Source organism: Heliangelus exortis, chromosome 5 (genome assembly GCF_036169615.1).
Source record: "Heliangelus exortis chromosome 5, bHelExo1.hap1, whole genome shotgun sequence".
Lineage (NCBI taxonomy): Eukaryota > Metazoa > Chordata > Aves > Apodiformes > Trochilidae > Heliangelus > Heliangelus exortis.
Genome location: NC_092426.1, coordinates 11,760,681 through 11,779,493, shown reverse-complemented (window position 1 = coordinate 11,779,493; position 18,813 = coordinate 11,760,681). Strand labels below are relative to the sequence as shown.

Sequence of the window (18,813 nt, the reverse complement as noted above, 5' to 3'; positions counted from 1 at the left end):
CAGTATTCACAGCTGTGCAGTCTGCTTACATTACACATGCCACAAATGTCTAAAACTGACCAAACATCCCATGGTATCTTTATCACTGCTGTAACAAGCAAATGTTGATGTTACAGCATTTGCATATCAACAGAGAGCCTTAGAGGAGCCATTTAGATTTGTACTGGTGTAAATGTGGTCAAATTCTGACTGTCACCAGCCTCTGAAAGAACTAACAAGAAAGACACTTTGCTTGTTGTCATCTGTCAGCAATATAACATTCATGAAATTTCTTCTAGACTCTTGCTAGTTACTCACCAGCTGAAGAGAGCCAATGTGCTCTGCAGTGGAGCAGATACCTCTGGATCATGGATGCTCTGTTTCATTGAGAGGGCTTCTTAAGGAGAAATGACTGGCAAGAGAAAGGGGTAGCTCATAGATGGGCTTCTTGCAAATAGTGGAGGGCAGTTAATGCCAGATCTCCTGGCTCTGTGGCTCTCTGGCTTTCATCTTCTGCTAAACCAGGGGACTGGAAGGACTATAGTCAGGATCATAGTGGATAAAGCGGTTTCCACAAAGACCTCTAGAGGCAGGAGGAATTTCTTGGAGGCACTGGAGTGAAGTGTAGGCAGCCATATACACATCCAAAGAAATCATTCTAGCAGAGGTGGATCTGCTACACATGTAGGTGTGTTGCAAGACGAACCTCTTTTAGGGCATGGCACTCCAAGGTCCAACCAGGTGTTCCAGCAGAAACTCACGAATAGTGCTCTGAGTCTATTGCCCTCAGGGCTGACCAGCCAGGATCAGTGCTACTGCTCCAAAAGTAGCTGACCTCCTCCCTGGCTTCCTCAGAAGTGAGCTTTATGGCCCCCTAATCATGCTCATGGGCAGTAAGGGCCCACCCTTATCAGGCACAGGTGGGCTTAACACAAGCTCATGCCCAGTACCTGGTAATTAGTGGCACCTGATTGCCTCATTTCATTACATAGGTGATTACTGCTCTTTTCAGACTTAAACAATACACTTGGCCTTGGAAAGCTGAAAGTTCATCATATTTGCTCTTGATTTTAGAGAAATGAAGAGGAATATCTGAACCTCCTCCAACATGTGAGGCATGCACAGCTGCACAGCAAGGTGTTGCAGCCCAGGGACTGGCTTGTGAATAGGAAATTTTAGATTTCACATCCAAAGGGAAAAAAAGCTAAGGATGAGAAAACAGGATATTTGGTAAAGCCAGGCAGGTAATGCATGACCTGTACAATCATAATCAGGAGATTATTATCGCAAGTACTGTATAATCAAATAATAAGAGACAATTTACCCCTCCATAAGTATACGGAATAAAAGTTAGAAGAATTATCCTAGCTTTTCATAAGGTTAAAATGCAAGCATTGTACTAATTCACTATTTTTAAGGGCATGGAAATTGTATGTGTACTTTGATGAGCTACAAGTCAGGTTGTTGGAGAGGGAAGAACATTTTCACGCTAAACAAAGCAGAGATTTAAAGCTCAAAAGAGAATAGTCTTAGAAGTAAGAGACAAGTGGTGTTATGAGGAGTTCAAGCAAGAAATCAAGTTTAATTGGTGCTGTCCAGAATGCCAAAAAGTGTATTTCATCTTCTTCATCAACAGAGAATAAAAGAAAATAAAAGGCAGCCTATTGTAAATAAAATACTTGTTTGGGGTCTTTGTGAAGTGTGACTTCACTGGATTTGTTGTTTCTACACCTTGGTTTTCTGGGCTCTGAGATCTCAGTAATGAGCTGTGTTCTGACATTCTCTTCAATTAGACCATTTCTCTTTGAGTAACAAGTGTTTGTCTGTTAAAGTGATTTGGGCTCAGGATTGTTTTTCTTTTCTGACACAAGTCAGGTCATTGTAGGCAGGACTCACAGCTCTAAGAAAAAGCCCAATGTCACTGCACCTTGCAAACCATGATTTTTTCTTTTCTCTTTAAAAAGAGAAGGGAAAAGAGTCAAAATGAGAATGAAATAAAACAACACTGTGCTGCTAAAAGCTATTCCCTAGGACCTTTTCATAAAGTGCCCTAAAGACCAGGGGAACACAAGAAATATTTTGTCTGGAATGTTTTACTGCATTTTGTGTTGACACAGCCATCATCCTTGCTCTCCTTCCATTCCCTTGTCTAATCACAGAATACCAGGCAGGAAAAGAACTTCAGGAATCCTCTGGTCCAAACTTTCTTGGCAAAAAGCAAAGTTGAGATAAGATGGCCTAGCAGCCTTTGCAGGTAAATCTTATAATGTTCAGTGCTGGGGAAATCCACCACTTCCCTGACAAGACTATTCCAATGGCTGCTTGTTCTCACTCTGTGAATTTTTCTCTCATGTCCAATCAGAATCTTTCCAGGTGTAACTTGTAACCACTAATTACCCTGTCCTTCCCATGTGACTCCTAATAAGAAGGGAGGCTCCATCCTATTTGTAGCCACCTTTTAAGTATTGGAACATGATGATGTCCTCTAAGCCTTCTCCTCTCCTCATATGCCAGGGTCCCCAGTCCTTTGACCTTTGTGGCCTTTCTAGGGACCCTCTCCAGCCTGCCAATATGGTTTTGTTTTGTTTTTTTTTTTTAATATATATAGAAGGGGTTAAAATTGAATACAGTGTTCCAGGTGTGGCCTGATAAGTATTGAGTAGAATGGGATAATGACTTTATCTCTGGTGACAATGTCCTGTTGATGCAACCCAGCTGTTGGTTTTCTTTATTGCTGAAGCACACTGGTCACTCATATTGAGTTTGTTGTCTACCAAGATCCTCAGGTCCTTTTTCATAGAGCTGCTTCCCAGCCGGGTTCAGCCTGTGCTCAACTCCTGGGTTATGCTTTCCCAGGTGCAAGACATTACATTTGTTTTTATTGAACTTCATTAGGTTCTTCCCATTCTTCCAACCTATCCAGGTCTTCCTGCAGGGTATCTCTCCCTTCTAAAGCTTCTAAAGTGTCAACTTCCCCACTTAAGTTTGGTATCACTGACAAACTTAATTGGGGTATACTTGATCCTATCATTTAGATCACTTATGAAGATATTAAACAATGTCAAGCCCTATATCAGTCCCTAGAGGCTCATGGAAGGTTGCTAGTTTGAATGGAGCTATTTACGACCACCCTCTGGGTTTGGCCTGTCAGCCAGTTCCCCTCCCACCCCACAGGCCACAACACATCAGTTTCTTTAGGAGGAAGCTGTGGGGAACTGTATGGAAAGCCTTGGAGAAATCCATGTAGACAACATCCACTGCTCACCCCCCAACATCAACTGAACAGGTTACTTTATCATAGAAGGTGGTCAGGTTTGTCAAACATGATTTGCCCTCAGTGAATCTGTGTTGCCTTTTCCCAATCACATGCTTCATTTAACTTCTGATAGTCCCCAGGAGAATTAATTCCATAATTTTCCCGGGGACTTAAGTAAGAATTATTGGTCTATAAATTCCTGGATCCTCCTTTAAGACCTTTTTGTAGATGGGGCTAACATCAGCCTTCTTCCAGCCTTTTCGGATGTAGGGTGACCTTAAAATGACATCATCTAGCTCTTAACTCCATCAGGCAGATACAGTTAGGACCCATTGATTTTTAGGAATTAAGCTCCTCTATTAGCTCACATACCAACCCTTCCTTCACTGACTATGGGTCTGTGTTTGCATCAAGCTGGGTTTGTGTTCCCAAGGCCTAGGGACCAATAGTCCTGGTAAAGACAGAGATGAAGAAGGTGTGGAGACCCTCTGCCTTCTCAGTGCTGTTGATGACAACTTTCTCCTGTTTCTGCTTTTTATTTTTGTACCTGAAGAACACTTTCTTGTAGTTTTTGACATCTCTGGCCAACTTCAATTCCAGCTCAGCTTTTGCTCTGCTAACTGCAACTCTGCTCAGCCTGGAAATGCCCTTGTGGGTATTTGTTTGCTTTTCCATCTCTGGTTTGCTTCTCTTTTGGTTTTGAGCAGACTCAGAAGCTTGCGGTTAGTACAAGGGAGTCTCTTGCTCCACCTGCTTCCCTAGCATTATTGTCCAGCTTGTCAGGGAAATTAAAGCTGGTCCAAACCAGCATGCTGTGAGTTCTCAGCTCTCTTACACATTTTCTCTGAGTGGCTCTGTTGTGTGTATTCTCTAGACAAAATATGAAAAAGACCTATTTTATCACGCATGTGCTCTAACATCTGAGAAATTATTTTAATGGTTTTGATGCACAGATTCACTTTTTAATTTTCTTTCTTCCAGTTTCAGTTTTGTCTTCCTCACTTTCAGGCTATTGTGGAAAAATACAATACAGTTCTTGTACTAAGACTGGGCTTGAGAAATCGAGCTGTCATTCATTATCTGTTTCTCAAGATGTAACATAAAAACAAGACCAAGATCCTTGAAATCTGCAAAAACTGAAATAGCTGACTCCTCACTATATCCCTGAGATCAGGCATCTCATTTAATGTAACTCTCCAGGCTTTGGATATATGAGCATTTCTTTGACTTTTGGAGGATAAAGACTGTGAGGTGCTGAAGGTCCATTGAAATAATTTGTCAAATTACAGCCAAGAGAATCATAACCCCTGACTTATTTTTCTGCCAAAAATAATCCTACCAGTCGGTGAACATAATTTCTCAAAAGTGCTGCTACTGTTGTCCCCACCTCCTCAGGTTGGTGGCACAGTGACTTCCCTGTGGTGAGAGGTTGCATGCTGTCTGGACATTCATCATAAGGCTTCCTCATACTGCATGTCACAGTTTTAGCTAATAATTGGGTGACAGATGCTCACCGTTATCTCCTCACTACCCTCCCAGGGGAAGAGAAAATGGGGATAAAGGAAAAAGACTTTTAGGCTGGAACCTCCCCCCCAAATTAGAATAGGTTTAATGAAATAATAAATAGCGATAACAACAGTGATGAATGACATACAACTATTATCAAATATGTAAATATGGAACCCACACTCCTCAGTTGGCTTTTATATCTCAACCAGAAAAGTTCCAAGCTGGACCCAGCAGCAGGTGGGGGTGCCTGAGACCAGGGTCCCAAGGACAGTCCCCAGCAGCCTTAGAGCAGCCACACAGTTCCTACTCAGGGGTGGCAGGACAAGGTGACCAGGCTTGATGAGCAGTGTTCTCATCTAGCAAGAGAACAGGATGGAGGAAGATCAACAGCACAGGGAGAAATGACAGAGACAAACTCCAACCCAACCAGCACAGCAGTGAGATCAGCAGAGATCTCTCTGAGGAGCCATTTTATGCTGAGCACCATGGGCAGGATCACTGGGATTGGTCCTTTGGGGTCACTTGACCGCATCATCACCCCCATCATCTCCATCCCACCAGCATCATGGCTCCCTCCACAGCATCCAGCAGCATTGAGAAGGTCTCAGGTCAGTATGGCTGAAGAAAATTTTTATCGTGGTACTCTCAAACCAGGACACCATGCTACCCACCTGGTGTCCCAACAGGCAAAGAGGCTTTCTCCTGTAATAAAAAAGCTAAATGAGGTCTTGGTTGGGAGCCTAAAAAATTCAAATGTGCTGAGAATACTTTTTATTGTTTGTGATTTCTTTTATGATGTCACATGTGAAGAACTGGGAGGGGAAAGGATGCTAACTAGCATTGACATTACAACTTTAATTAATCTGGGACTTGCTGCTGTTTCTCTTCTTCTAAATCATAGGGCTGTCATTGCTCAGCGCAGGATAGTAAATATTGCTGTGGCTCTGCACCTCGTGTGTGTGTCTGCTCTGATTCATAAATTACACAGAAAAAATCTAGATGGGTGAATAAATTTAAATATGAATTCATTAGAGCTGACTTCAAAACCAAGAGTTTTTCTGAATAATCATAATTAGAGTATTAATGTATATATGTCAGTGATGGGTGTGCTGCTGAGAAGGTGTTTAACTCCCATCAGGGATCTTTTCCAATCACTGCATCTTGTATCAATCAAAGTTTTGGCCCTAACAGATAACGACTCCCTGCTCTGGGAGGAAACTGTCTGCAGGGATGATTCTTGCCTTAGTAAAGGAGGAGGTGGGGGTAGGAAGCACCTTGTCACTACAACTACAGGTGTAGTCTGTAGAGCATTGGCAGCCTGGAGAAGAGTGCAGAAAAGAGGGTGCACTCCTCTGCAGCATGGTTGCTGTAGAAGTATAAAAAAGAGCTCAGGGAGTTCTTACCAGCAGCCTCCAAAAGCTGCAAGGAGGTTCTCAGGAGGTTTTTCTGTTTGGCAGAGCATTGCAGTGCACACTCCTGAGGTCAAGTTTCTCCTGAAGCATTCATTACTTTGTTTAGAAAACACATATGGAAGAATTAAGAAATTGATAATTGTGGGCTTTTTGTTTGTTTGGTTGGTTTTGTTTTGTTTTGTTTTGTTTTTTTGAGGGAGGCAGCTATTGGATCTAAGAGATAAAAGATATTGTACTGAAAGTGAAAAAGAAACACAACAGAAGCTTTCCCAAGCAAGGGGAGAAAAAACCCAAAAAGATATATTTTTCCACAAAATAAAAGCGTAAAACCAGCAAGTGAAAAGGGCAATGTCAGTGAATGTGCATTCTGAATGTCAGTGGAAGTGCATTCACTGCACAACCAGTAAAACCTTTCATTGCATGAGAATTCAAGTTATTCTTTTTAGCTTCAGCTAAACAAAAGCTCTCAGCAACTGAGAATGGCTTTGCTAATACAGTCTTAAGATAATACCAAAGAGTAAACAACAGGAGAGAGGGTCTGTAGTGAGAGACAGGCTCCTGAAGAATGACTGAATCACTGAAGTTGGTGTATAACAATGTGGGTTTTTTTATAAGACATGGAGGAAAGATTGGAACACCAAAGAAAATCTTGATAATATTGTTATAAGACCATGCAGACAGAAACATGCCAAGGTTTAGTTTGTCTGGCTGATGGTCATCAGAAGATGCTGCTTATGCCGATGACTGTTTTAAGACCCAAGGTACTTTTAAAAAGTTGCCTTAGCCCTTTTTTAAGAAGTAACATGGATGTCTAGGGGTGGAAGTGCAACTTCTCTATGGGGCTTCCAGGCTTAGAAATCCTGGTATTCAGATCTATTAGTTTTGGGAGAGACACTAGAGCCTACAAACCAACTCTACAGGGCTCAAGTCTATCATGAGCAAACCTAAAGTTCTTTGAAAATATCCAGATGCTACTGTTTAAGTGCTGAAGAAATTCCAGACAACACAAAAGAGAAGTATATAAAAATGCCTGCTTTTCAAATGCACTGATTTCTAGGAGACAAGATCCCATTCTAGAAACATGGATTGGCATTCTTTGCATCAAAATACAAATCTTTAAATTTGGCTATATTTTAAAATACACTTCATTTAAGTGAGGCTTTGCTTATGGATGTCTGTGACCATCTACCCAGAGTTACTGTCATTTTCAGTGCTGGAAGCATTGCTCATGCGGTGTCTTTGATCTGGGTAGTCTCCTCCTTTCCATATACTGCATTTTTGTACAGTGGTTTTCAGCAACCCAGTATTCATAATAAAATATTTTGGTGTTCAGGAGGAGAAAAGTGAGGAGGAAAAGAAACAGCCCTGAAAGGAGTCTCTTCCAAAGAAAAAATTGAAAACTCTGCATCTGCACAATTAAGCAGTATTTAAGGAGAGATATTGTAATATTCTGAAAGATCTACAAGACTGTAAATATGAATGGAGATAAGAATTTTAGAGGAAAGTCCAAAGGATGTAAATTAGTATTTAAAAATTAAACAAGGGGAAATTAATCTAAGTAGCATTTACTCGTACTCTGTAATAGATGTTGGCATTGAATTTTTTTTTTTAATTGAAAGTGCTGGAAGGGTAAATAATTAGTTTGATAAATTTTCTCATTTAGGAGAAGAAGTTAGAAACTTTTGAACTGAAAACCAACTATTGTATGGCTTGTCAGGACTGTAACAGATATTTTAACTGTTTCTAGGCTTCTAAAAAACTTAAACGGAGGTGATACATGTCAAGAACCAATATTGGATTTTTTTTACTTAATTTGGAATGGGAAAAACTATTTTCACATCTCAGAAAATGCATTTGCTTTACTTAATTTCATAATACCTGTTGTTGTTTCTAAATTGTACACTATTTTTCTAGTATCATTTTTGAATGCTTATCTGTTTTAATATGTGATTTGATATGTTTCACTATGATCTCTTTCAGCCTTCTTTGTCTTTCATTGTTCTGTGTCGTGTACAAGTTGCTTTCAGTTTTCATTCTTTAAAAGGACATTTCTCATCTTCTACTTCATTGCATTGTTGAGGACTGCCACTTCTTTTCTTCATCCTTTCTGTTCTTACTCATGGCAAAAGCATCAGAACAATCAAAACAAAAAAATCCTGCTTTAGTCACCTGCATACAGAATTTTGGAACAGAATTGGACTATTTCTGATGTCACATGGAAAATGTGACAACATATGGACATCTTGGCATTTTTGTAATACTTAAGAGTAAATTGAACATTTATGTCACTGGGAAAAGCTATTTGGAGTGGAGGGGTCTGGAACATTGTTCTTTGGTTGAAGACTTCTTTTGCATCACTGGAGCTAACTGACTTTAAATGAACATAAAAGTAGTGCCCAGTTCATTGAACCACACCCAGTTTGAATTAAAAATAGAAGTAGGCTGTTCTGAGGACAATGTTTCAGATGCTGCTGTCCATTGGAAATGCCCTATGAAAGACAAGTGCTCTGAGGAACACTGCAGCAGTCAGGCCCATCACCCTTTCCACTTGGGTCAAAACATATCTTGACATTCTGAACAAGATATTATTGATTTCCTTTCTTGCCATCTACTATGTCTCTTTTTAACCAGGTTCAATTTCATGAAATCTCAGTGACCATCAAATCTGTACTTAGGCCAAACATGTTGGCTGGTGGCACAACAGTTAGACTGGAGAAACCAAGTGAAAAAAAGTGGGCAGTCGGTTGTAAATACCTCTGGTGACATAGTCCAAAAATCTTCTCCATGACAGGATTTTTCTCCTTCCCATGTGAAAACTGAAGGTAAGCAAAAACTTAAATCACCACCACAAAGAAAATGCAAATATATTGTCAAAAGATGTAGTATCTTTCTAGTCTCTTGCCTCAGGCCTCTCTCTGTGGTTGTCTCAAGAAATCAAGAGAGAATATGCTATAAAAAAAACCCAAACAAACTACAATCTTTTAAATGCCTTCTTTTTTAAAAAAAATAACAAACCAAAACTAAACCAAAGAATAGTTAAACCTATAAACCTGAGTAAATTTTTGTGCGTTGTATCAGCTTTTTTTCTCATGTTTATAGAAAATTTTCTAGGTTGCTGTCAATTTTTCTGATTAAGGACAAATTAAAATCAGGACATTGATTATGAATAAATTTTCTAGACTGATTCACTTGAAATTTGTTACAGGTTACACATAGTGTTCTGAAACAGAATTTGTTACAGGAAAATGCTCCAATGTTATAGGCTATTTTACAAGGAAAATAGTGCTGACTGTCTTGAAAAGGCTGGGTTTGATTTACATATTAGTACACATACTGGGAAAAAGAGTCAAGTGAAGCATAGAAGCATACTTTCAAACTGCAGTAGTATGAAAGAGCATAATATGTCAGGATATTAAACAGTCAGAGATATAATATCTAGCAGAAACCTAATTTTGTGTAATTTCCAAAATATCTGTTTAGTGTCAAGTAATGAATGATATTATAAAAGGATTAGTCTGATACTGTGTTCCAGTTCATAAATGTCATGGTTTATTGTTTCATAGCTTACATATTTTCTTAGGTGAGATAACAATTAATTTTCACCTCTTGGATACAAATCCTCGTATTCATTGACCAGAGAAATGAATTTCTTTCCTTGGAGATTGTCTAAAATTCATGTTACTGAATGAGTCACCAGTGAGAATTTTTCACATCAGTGTTCTATCATCTTAGTGCTTTGAAGGGAAAATAACTTTTTTTTTGATCTCCAACGCTATTTACTGCATACTCAGTGTGAGCAAGTATGGGAGCATAAAAGCAATAGGTGTGTTATAGCTTTTGAACTGAAATAAGCCTCACTTCAGAGCTATGTTGTGCCTTAGCTATGTGATATTATTAGCTACCATTGTTCTTCACAGAACTGCTACAGATCTCAGAGGAACTGTAAGCAATTGATGCCAGATTTTCCAAATAGCACAGCAAGTGCTTTCACACACCAGTAATGGTCAAATTTTTATATTATCCATGAAGAATATGGAGAGCAGTGGGAACTGTTTATGTCAAATACATTGAACCTGTGGCCTTATGATTTAAGATACTTATGTGGGCAATGAGCAGTTCTGTATACCTGCTTCATAGTTAAAAGCCAGGTGACTGCTTTCAGATAATCAGCAGAAAATATGTATTTTTTTCTTATGAATTGAGTGGTAGGTAATAACTTATATTTTTAAGGAACTATTTTTGATTTCCACAGTGATCTCACTGATTACTACCACACACTGCACTAAGTAAGGCTTTTGCCCATGCATGAGCTTGTATTTCAAATATAGGGTGTGTGTTCAATAAATATGATTTATAATATTTATTAAATATTTATTGCTGTATCCTGCCTGTTACCAATCATCAATACTGAAGCTTGGAAGGAAATCCACAGGATTTTTTTTAAAATCTATTTTGTTTTTCTCCTCCATTTGCATTTTCCCTTCTGCTGCTGTCCAAGCTGTACATTCCTTGGTGCTGAAATGGTGATAAACAGAAAACTCTGTGGAGGAAATGCAAAAATTAGAGGTAAAACTAAGCCTTCCCAGACCCCAGGGGGAGAAATCCCCATGGGCTACAGAAAGCCAGACTTTCCTTAAGCTTTAGAAAAATCTCTTTTTTAGAAATACCAAGCTACATCTGAAAAAAAACTGCAATTGAGGAAAGTAACAGTCCTAAAGACCTGAAAGATTGTGCTGGTTGTGTGTGTAGTGGAGGAGGAGCTTAAGTCATAAGTATTCAAGTAGTTTTCAATTTTCTTTTCAGTGTGCAGAGCCATGCCTGGTGAATTCACACCCAGTGGAAAACTGTTTGTTTTCCTGGTTTACTTTTCATGGGCTGATGAGAAGCTGCACCTCCACACCCAGGGGCCACAGACTGAGAACCAGTGCTCTGGAGCCTGCAAAGAAAGAGACTCCCTTAGATAGCAGGATCTTTGCTCGTGAAGTTTTGCTGGACTGATGCCACCCAGAGCAATCCCATGTTCTGTTGCCCAGGGTTTGTTTTAATGGAGGAAAAAACCACCCCAGAATATCTCCACTGGTGTCTTTTATTAAGTAATGCAAAATACAGTATTAATTATGACACTGCATGCATTTTAGACAATATAAATGCAAGCCTACAGAAAATGTGACAAAGAAACCCTCAATTACTTTTGAGGTAGTATACAAGGAAAAATAGGAAAGCAGAAACACAGTGGATTAGAAGAACAAAATATTAGTATCACCTTGTGCATACATTAGTCACTCATAAATACATTTGTATGAAATATCTTAAGATACAATTCCATTCTTTTTAAAAAATATAATTCTTCAAATTCACCATTCTTGTTTGTTCTGTTTTCACATGACATTTCATGGTATTTTGTCTGGTGGATTTTATTGTTTGACACTGCTGTCATGACTTTACCATTTTCTTCCAAGAGTTTAGGCACAGATGGCCTCATGCACAAAAATAAATAAGAAACCTGCTTGAAGGGAAAAGAATTCTGCTCAAATAGCTTAGGATAGTCTAATAAATACAATTTTGTTTATAAAAATATTTCAGGTTTATAAAAGAGGGGAGGGGACAGTCTCCCACATGGAAAGGGTGTTAAGTGAAAAGTGCTGTATAACATTTTGAAGAGATTTTGTTTTAAACATAGAGTACTATTATGAATATATATTTTATAATAATTCTGTTTAAGGTTCAGGTTTCCTGAAACATATCATTCACTAGAAGTATCAAACGTTGTTTGCTTCCTTTTGTTTGTTGTCTTATTGCCATTTGGAAGATGCCTAGTTGAGAAGGGTTCCGTATAATTGTGCTTTTGTAAGGCTGTCCTTCCGACTCAACCCAGTGCTCCCAGTCCGTTGAAACTGCTGCTGTTTGCTGTGAATTCCCGAATGGCTTCCTTGCTCCATGGAAGACTGGTGGATTTCTGAAGCCTCCACTGAACTCTGATTGAGGGACTCTGCTGAGCTGTTGGGGCTCACGTCCACATACTCTCTTTTCAATACTGGGCTATTTTCGATGCTTTTGCTACTGCATAACTGGACTGTGATCCTTTCATTTTTTTGGTCTCTTGATTCTTTTGTTTTGTAAGTGGGCAATTTGTCCTGTTTACAGCTAGCGCTGATGTCAATATTCAGGCCACCATCTGTTCTCAGGAAGCAAGAATCCACAAGTCTGCTTTGGCAGATATCATCTCCCTCTGAGCAGCTATCTGCTTTGTAGCTAGCATAGATGGGGCTTGTTCGGCTGTCTCCCTTCTTAATCGGGCTGCTGTAGTACTGCTCTGAAAAACTACAGGGTGACAGCCTGTCAGTGTTCCTGTAGGAGTATGCACCAATGTCCTCCACGCTCAGCTGCCTCCATCGCCCAGGCAAGTCTTCCTCTGAGAGGTGGGTGTTCCTGCACTCGCTCCTCATTTTCTGATTCGCTAAAGCCTGCTGTGGTGTTATGGCTGCGAAATGAAAAGGTTCACTTGCATAAGGAGGCAGAGTCCTGCTAAAAGTGGGTGAGTTCTCGTTATCGTCTGCCAGCTCCATGTGCTGCGCAGGTTTGGACTTGGCAAACCTAGGACTTCCCTGATGCTCATAACCTGCAGGTGACTTTCTTTCAAAGAGTTCATCTCGGTTGCTCATGTAGATTGCTTGCTGAGAAGCTGTCAGAGTGTTGGCTTGGGCATTCTCCTTCTCCTCAGATGTGACGCTGAAGCTGGAATAGGAGCTGGATGTTGGCAGAGAGGTAATGTACTCTGGGAAGGCTTCGTGGGAGAAGCTGGAATGGAAACCATCTTCTTCCACAGTGCTGTCCGTGGAGTTCTGGGACCGCAGGAACCCCACGTCTTTCACCTGTGTGTCCATACTCTGCCTCCTCTCCCTTCTCCTCTCCTCAGGGCAGTAAAGGGCGGTGTCGCTGCAATAAATATCTGATTTGTACTGAGGCCTTTGTCCGAGTTTTCCATCAGGCTCCTGGAAATTGAGATCCCTTGTAGATGGACTGGACAAGTGTGAAGACAAGCTGTTTGGATCTGGTTTTTCCAGTACTTTGGCAATGACGCAAGTGGGTATGGTGTCGGAGTAAGATGAGTGGCACAAGGGGACAGAAAGGCTGCACCCATGTTTTTCCAGATGGATGCTGACTCTTTCCTGAAAGTCAGATGGTAGCTGTAACAAAGAGAAGGCAAAGGGAACAGGAGAAAAGGGTGCCTGTCAATACTGGTTTAGGCTTGGACTTATACAACATTGATAGATGGGTGCTGTTTATGATATCACATAGCCCACTGTATATGGTTCTTTGACTAATGTGGTGGCCACATTCTTTGTGCATTTCTGAAAACAAACATAAGGACATTGCTTTCATTTATTAACATTTGGAAATCTTCACCTACTTCCTCTCACAGAAAAAACTAGAAAACTGAAAGGTTTCCTTTCATGTGTATTCAGGTTAGACAGGAATGATGTAAAGAATGTAGTAAACAACAATATTAAAGAAAACAGGTAGGGAATTGCAGCCTACAGCAGCACTTCCCAGACTCTGTCTACAGCTGTGATTTGCAGTTGGAGTGTGGGGGTGTGCAGGTCTCTGCTGCGGTGAGGACAGAGGAGAAAGAGATCGTTTTTATTCTTTCCTTCTTGCCTTTCTTTGAGCTCATCTTGCTTCCAACCTGATGCCAAATTGGCTTCTGCCCCCCATCATTGCGTTTGATAAACAATGCTGTTTGAAGAGGCAGGAGAGTTGGTGTCACTGATGCTTAAAGCAATGGAACTGGCTGCTGTGACAGGAATGTCCCTTTGCTGGGAAGAAGCAAATCAAACCAGTTTCTGTGCCCCAGGAGTCAGACACTGCTTGTCAGATCAACCATCCAATCAGCCTCAACATCTTCCAGCAGCTGCTAGCTGACTGTTTTTCTAGTTTCTTAATACACTGGCAGAAAGAAGAGTTAAGACCTGAATTTCCTTTATAATTCCTGAGAAAGACTAGTCAGAATTGGTAAATAAGTCTGTTATGAATCAGAAATCATACAGCTTTTTGAGAAAGTCAGGATCATCTCTGTGGACCATGGTTACACCTGCCATTCTATCATCTGGACTTGAAGAAACAGAGAGACCACATTCCTTGGCACTGATCCAAAGTCTGGTAGGCAATGACTATGCAGGTATCACCAAGCACACCTGTCAGTCTCATTTTGTCTGCCTTGCTCATTTCAGATCTCTAGCAATAATTGAACAAGGATATGAGAGAGAGCTGTGTGATAGCTGTGTCTCAGTATTTTGTGCTGGAAATAGAAGAAATCATGCTGGGACTAAGTTTTGAGTTTGTGACTCTTTTGATATCCATGTTGATTTACCCCACTTAAGAATTTAGCTCTTATATGCTTGGCTGAACTCAGAGTTACTCAGAACTTTCTTTTTGTAACTAGAAATCAAGTTCCTCATTACCAAATAATCAGTGGATACCCTTAAAGCCCTAGAAACCTCACTCCCTCCTTAACTTTGTTTCTCTAGAGGAGGTAAACACTACAAATACTGAAGTGGTTCTGTCCTCTGTCTATTTTAGTCAAGAGAAATTTAAAGCGCCTGTTCCTTTTAATGATATCACATTGTGTAAGATATGGAACTTCTCTCTTAGCTTCACTGGGAAGTTTTAAAAATTTGTTTGATCCCCCAGACTCAGAGTATTCAAAATATGGCATGTTATGAAAGGACATTCTTGCTAAGGTGGAATAGGATGAGTGTTTTTTCCACCAACAGGCTTCCCATGATATTTTGGATTAATCATTATGATATTAATTAGATCACATGTCTTCCATTGGCAATAAAGAGAATGATATTGCCAGTCTGCTGGCAGGCAGAAATATTCGTTATAGTAAGTAGAGATGGAACAAAGATTGAATAAAAAGGTCATAAAATAGGGCTGCTGTAAATTGCCACTGAAATGAGGAAAAGAAAAACAGTTCATTTAATGTGAAGCTGCTGTATGGGGCAGCTATTATTGTAGTATCCTGTAACATCACTGTTTGATCTATTCTATGTACATTACTTAGATTAAGAAATCCATTAAGGAAAAGAACATTATTTTCTGGCCATTGCACTGGAAACTGGAATAGCTAAAATGTTATTGCTGTCATATTTCTATATTGTACCATAGTTTAGTCTTCTGGATAATGTACAATATTTTGTCAGGTAATATTTGCACTTGTAAGGAATTTATTGGCTGTGACAGCACATTCATGTTTGTTAAAGTACTTGGACTTATGAGTGGAAACTTTGCCTATTTAATTATGTATAATGGGGCACCATAGAACTGTGGGGAGACCATACTTTTGCAGTAGTTTTCTGAAAGTGAACCACTAAGTACTTTTAAGGTCTTAATTCTTGCTAACAGGTAGTGTACTTTCAAGTGTGAATATGATAATTCCTGGATATGAATTGCTAAGGGAAGTCAGTTACTAGGGCAAAATGACAGGACCAGAATAATGGTCAGTTCGGAAGTTCTGTCAGTTCCAGAAAATCTTTGCCTGTTTGACACAAGTCTTTCTCTGTCTGTATTTACCAGGGTTGTTTAGTGCCCTGAAGCAGCTCACCTGCTTAGAGATGGTTTATGCATTCCACATTCAATTTTGCTTTGTACTGTTGCAGGATTGCACAAGAGAGACCATTTAGGGGCATTAGCCTGATGGGATTGAGGAAGGGAAGGTTTTCCTCCATGACCTTCACTGATGCACATGAAGAAGGTGCTATTGCATTGTGTAGGGCCTGCATCCCTAAAGACAGACTTGTTCACTAAGGTAATATTTGCCTACCCTTTAAGATGGCTGTTTCTCAAGCCTAGTTTCCTTGGAAGCAAGGATTATTAATTAAAGTTTAGACCTTGGAAATCAGTCATTCAGTACTCTGGGTGCTTTAGAAAAAAAGATATTTGTTCTGTCAGTCCGTTTCAAAATTCAGGTTTAGAAATTAGCTGGACTGGAAAATAGCTTCAGGAGGAAAATTGATTATATCAGAATCTCTGATGCCTGCAGCTTGTCAATTCCCTGCTCTCACTCCTTTGCTACCCGCCCCCCACCCCCAGCATTTTGCAGTCTAGAGTTCTCAGCACTTTGATTTTGATAAAACCTTTATTTTTCATTTGATCAGTGCAGGCCCATTCTATTGGATAGATTTTGGGTTTTGGGGAGAGAATACCTCCAAGTTCCATCACTGGCTGTGATTTTGTCATCATCTCCCTCAGCTGCACTGGACACAAGTCCTGTGGACTTGCACAACCCCTCCTCATGATTAAAGGAAGGGGGAGGGAGTGGAAAAATCAAAGCCTTAAGAACAAAAAAGTTCTGGAATTGATGTATGTAAAATAACATTTTTTTCGATATTTATTTATTTGATTATTCACCGAGTTGAGTCACATTACCTCAGAAAGCTTATGTGCCCTGTCGTAATTCTTGCTGCATTGGAGCAACTGAGCAGCTAAATTGCAGTCCTTCCTGTAGAGTTCCTAGAAAAACAAAAATAACCTGTTTTTCAAAGTTTGCAAATAGCTTGTGGCTTTCAGCCTTTATTGCACACCTGAGCAATTCTTTAAAAAAATTACTTTGGGGAAATTTGGAGCATATTTTAACTTTGAAATACATGTTTCTTGCATAGTCCGAATATGTTTGCTCCTTTTCCCGGTGAGGGCTGATAAAATTACTAAAAAGAAAATTTTAAGAAGTTAGTACAGAACAGTAATCTAAATTTCAAAAGATGGATACTTACCATCAGGAACTGGACTTTGCACTGTAACGTGCATGGTACTATACAGGCTACAATAAATGTGAGCTTTTAAGCAAAAAGAAAAGTTAAGGACAGACACTATTTACTGAGTATTACCCATCTCAGCACTGAGATAATTCTGAAAAGGCTGAAACAATCTTATGAGACTGTGGGAGAATTTCTCTGAAGAAATACACACTGTATTGTTTTTTAAAAAGAAAGACTTTGTCTCCTTATGCAACTTTCTTGCTGATTCCTGACTCCTCTCATATCTTTCAGTATGCAGCTATACAAATATATTAAATGTCACTGCAAATATTTGATGATACAGAAAAAGGATTTTTTAATGGGTGAGAAATTACCCTAAGAATTCCACACAGGGAAAAAGAGAATTTAAACAAGCAGTTTATACTATTTTAGTATTGAATTGCTCCCACAGTCTCTTTAGTGGGAAAATCCAGTACATATATTTGTCCTTCATCTAAATTTAATTTAACACAAATGAATGAAACTATCTTTCAATCAGCAGCTTTGGGTCTCTGTAGGTCAGAGTTGTATGTTCCTTCTCCTGATCTAAGTGCCATTAAAACCAACGTTGACATTATAGGTGGGCATGGATGAATTAGGCAAGGCCTAAAGGTACTATGGACACCAGACTGTGTTAACCTGTAAAAATTAGAAAATGTTTATAGAGAAAAGGTGTTGAATGCTGAAATGATTTGCATTTTATCATTTTATTGCATGCAAATTTTTTACCTTTCCAATTTGTTCTTCTAAAAGGTGATAAAGAAATATTCTATGAAAAGGAAAAATGGAAATAATAAGAGTTACAAGATGTTTCTGAGGCAGGGGGATAGTAAATGCAGTTTTCCTATGATCACTAGTTTATTATATTTCCATATTCAAGGGCCTTTACAAAGACCCTTGTTTTGTGGGTATTTTTTGTGTGTCTGTGTGAGCTTTTGTATATATTACTTCTGCCTTAAATGTACATTCATTTAAGTAAATCTTTAAAGATTTATACTAGTACACTGCTTCTGCAAACAGTAGGAAACCAGTAATTCAATTTAGAAGCAGACGATGTTGCATGAGCACGTGATTCTGTCATGTTGCATACATGTTAAGTATATGATATATTGCTGCAAATCTATAGCACAGACAAGTACTCCAAGTGCTGTATGGCATTGCTAGGCAGACAAAAATGAAATCATTCCAAAATGTAATTCTTTCTTCAAAAGCTGTGAGGCTCTGTTTTTGTGACTAGTTGTCATGGAGAGTAAAAAAAACATTTTGAACACTTTATTTTTAGCAACTTTAAAAATTACTGTGAAAAAATTACATGTGAGTTGAATGTGCCATGTGTACTTATTTCTCAATGTCCTTTATCTCAATGGAAACTAGCCACATCTGTAACTAGAACAATAATGTGCAATTAATGCCAAAAATGTTTTCCATAGTCTAAACTATGTTTTTGCATTAAAAGCATAATTTTACATATCTGTCAGAAGAATGAGGAGAAATATAATAAAAGGAAGAAATATTGGCAAGACAAAAAATTTTCTCCACATGTAGGAGTTACATAGTTACTAGGTACCTATAGCACATTCTTTTTAAGTATAATATTAATTTTTTACTTCACAGCTTTTTATTTTAAAATTTGGAATTTAAACTTTCATTAGTGATGCTCCATAACTAAGTGCAGAATTTTGTCTGAGAATCTCAAGTGTGAAGAAATGGTACTTCTTGAGGCTTCTGGGCTGTTCTCTAATGTTCAGAGCAGTTCAGAGTAGTTCTTGGAAGATAAGTACTCAGTACTACAGTCCAGTCTAAGCTGCCTTTACATAGTTTTGAATATTGAAAATGCTTCTTCAAGTTTGGGCTCAAA

The 18,813-nt window shown here is 39.1% G+C and overlaps 1 protein-coding gene across 3 annotated transcripts in view; it reads right to left on the bottom strand.

Moving 5' to 3' along the window:
- Nucleotides 1-11,224: 11,224 nt before the first annotated feature.
- The window catches only part of BEGAIN (brain enriched guanylate kinase associated), a 147,454-nt gene continuing 139,865 nt past the window's right edge, over nucleotides 11,225-18,813 (bottom strand). For all 3 annotated transcript variants that reach the window (XM_071745575.1, XM_071745573.1, XM_071745574.1), the window contains 2 exons: nucleotides 16,588-16,671; nucleotides 11,225-13,343 (listed from right to left, as the gene is read on the bottom strand). In XM_071745575.1, the coding sequence (XP_071601676.1) occupies nucleotides 11,970-13,343; nucleotides 16,588-16,671 (1,458 nt within the window). In that variant the 3' untranslated portion in view covers nucleotides 11,225-11,969. The remainder of the gene's footprint in view (nucleotides 13,344-16,587; nucleotides 16,672-18,813) is intronic.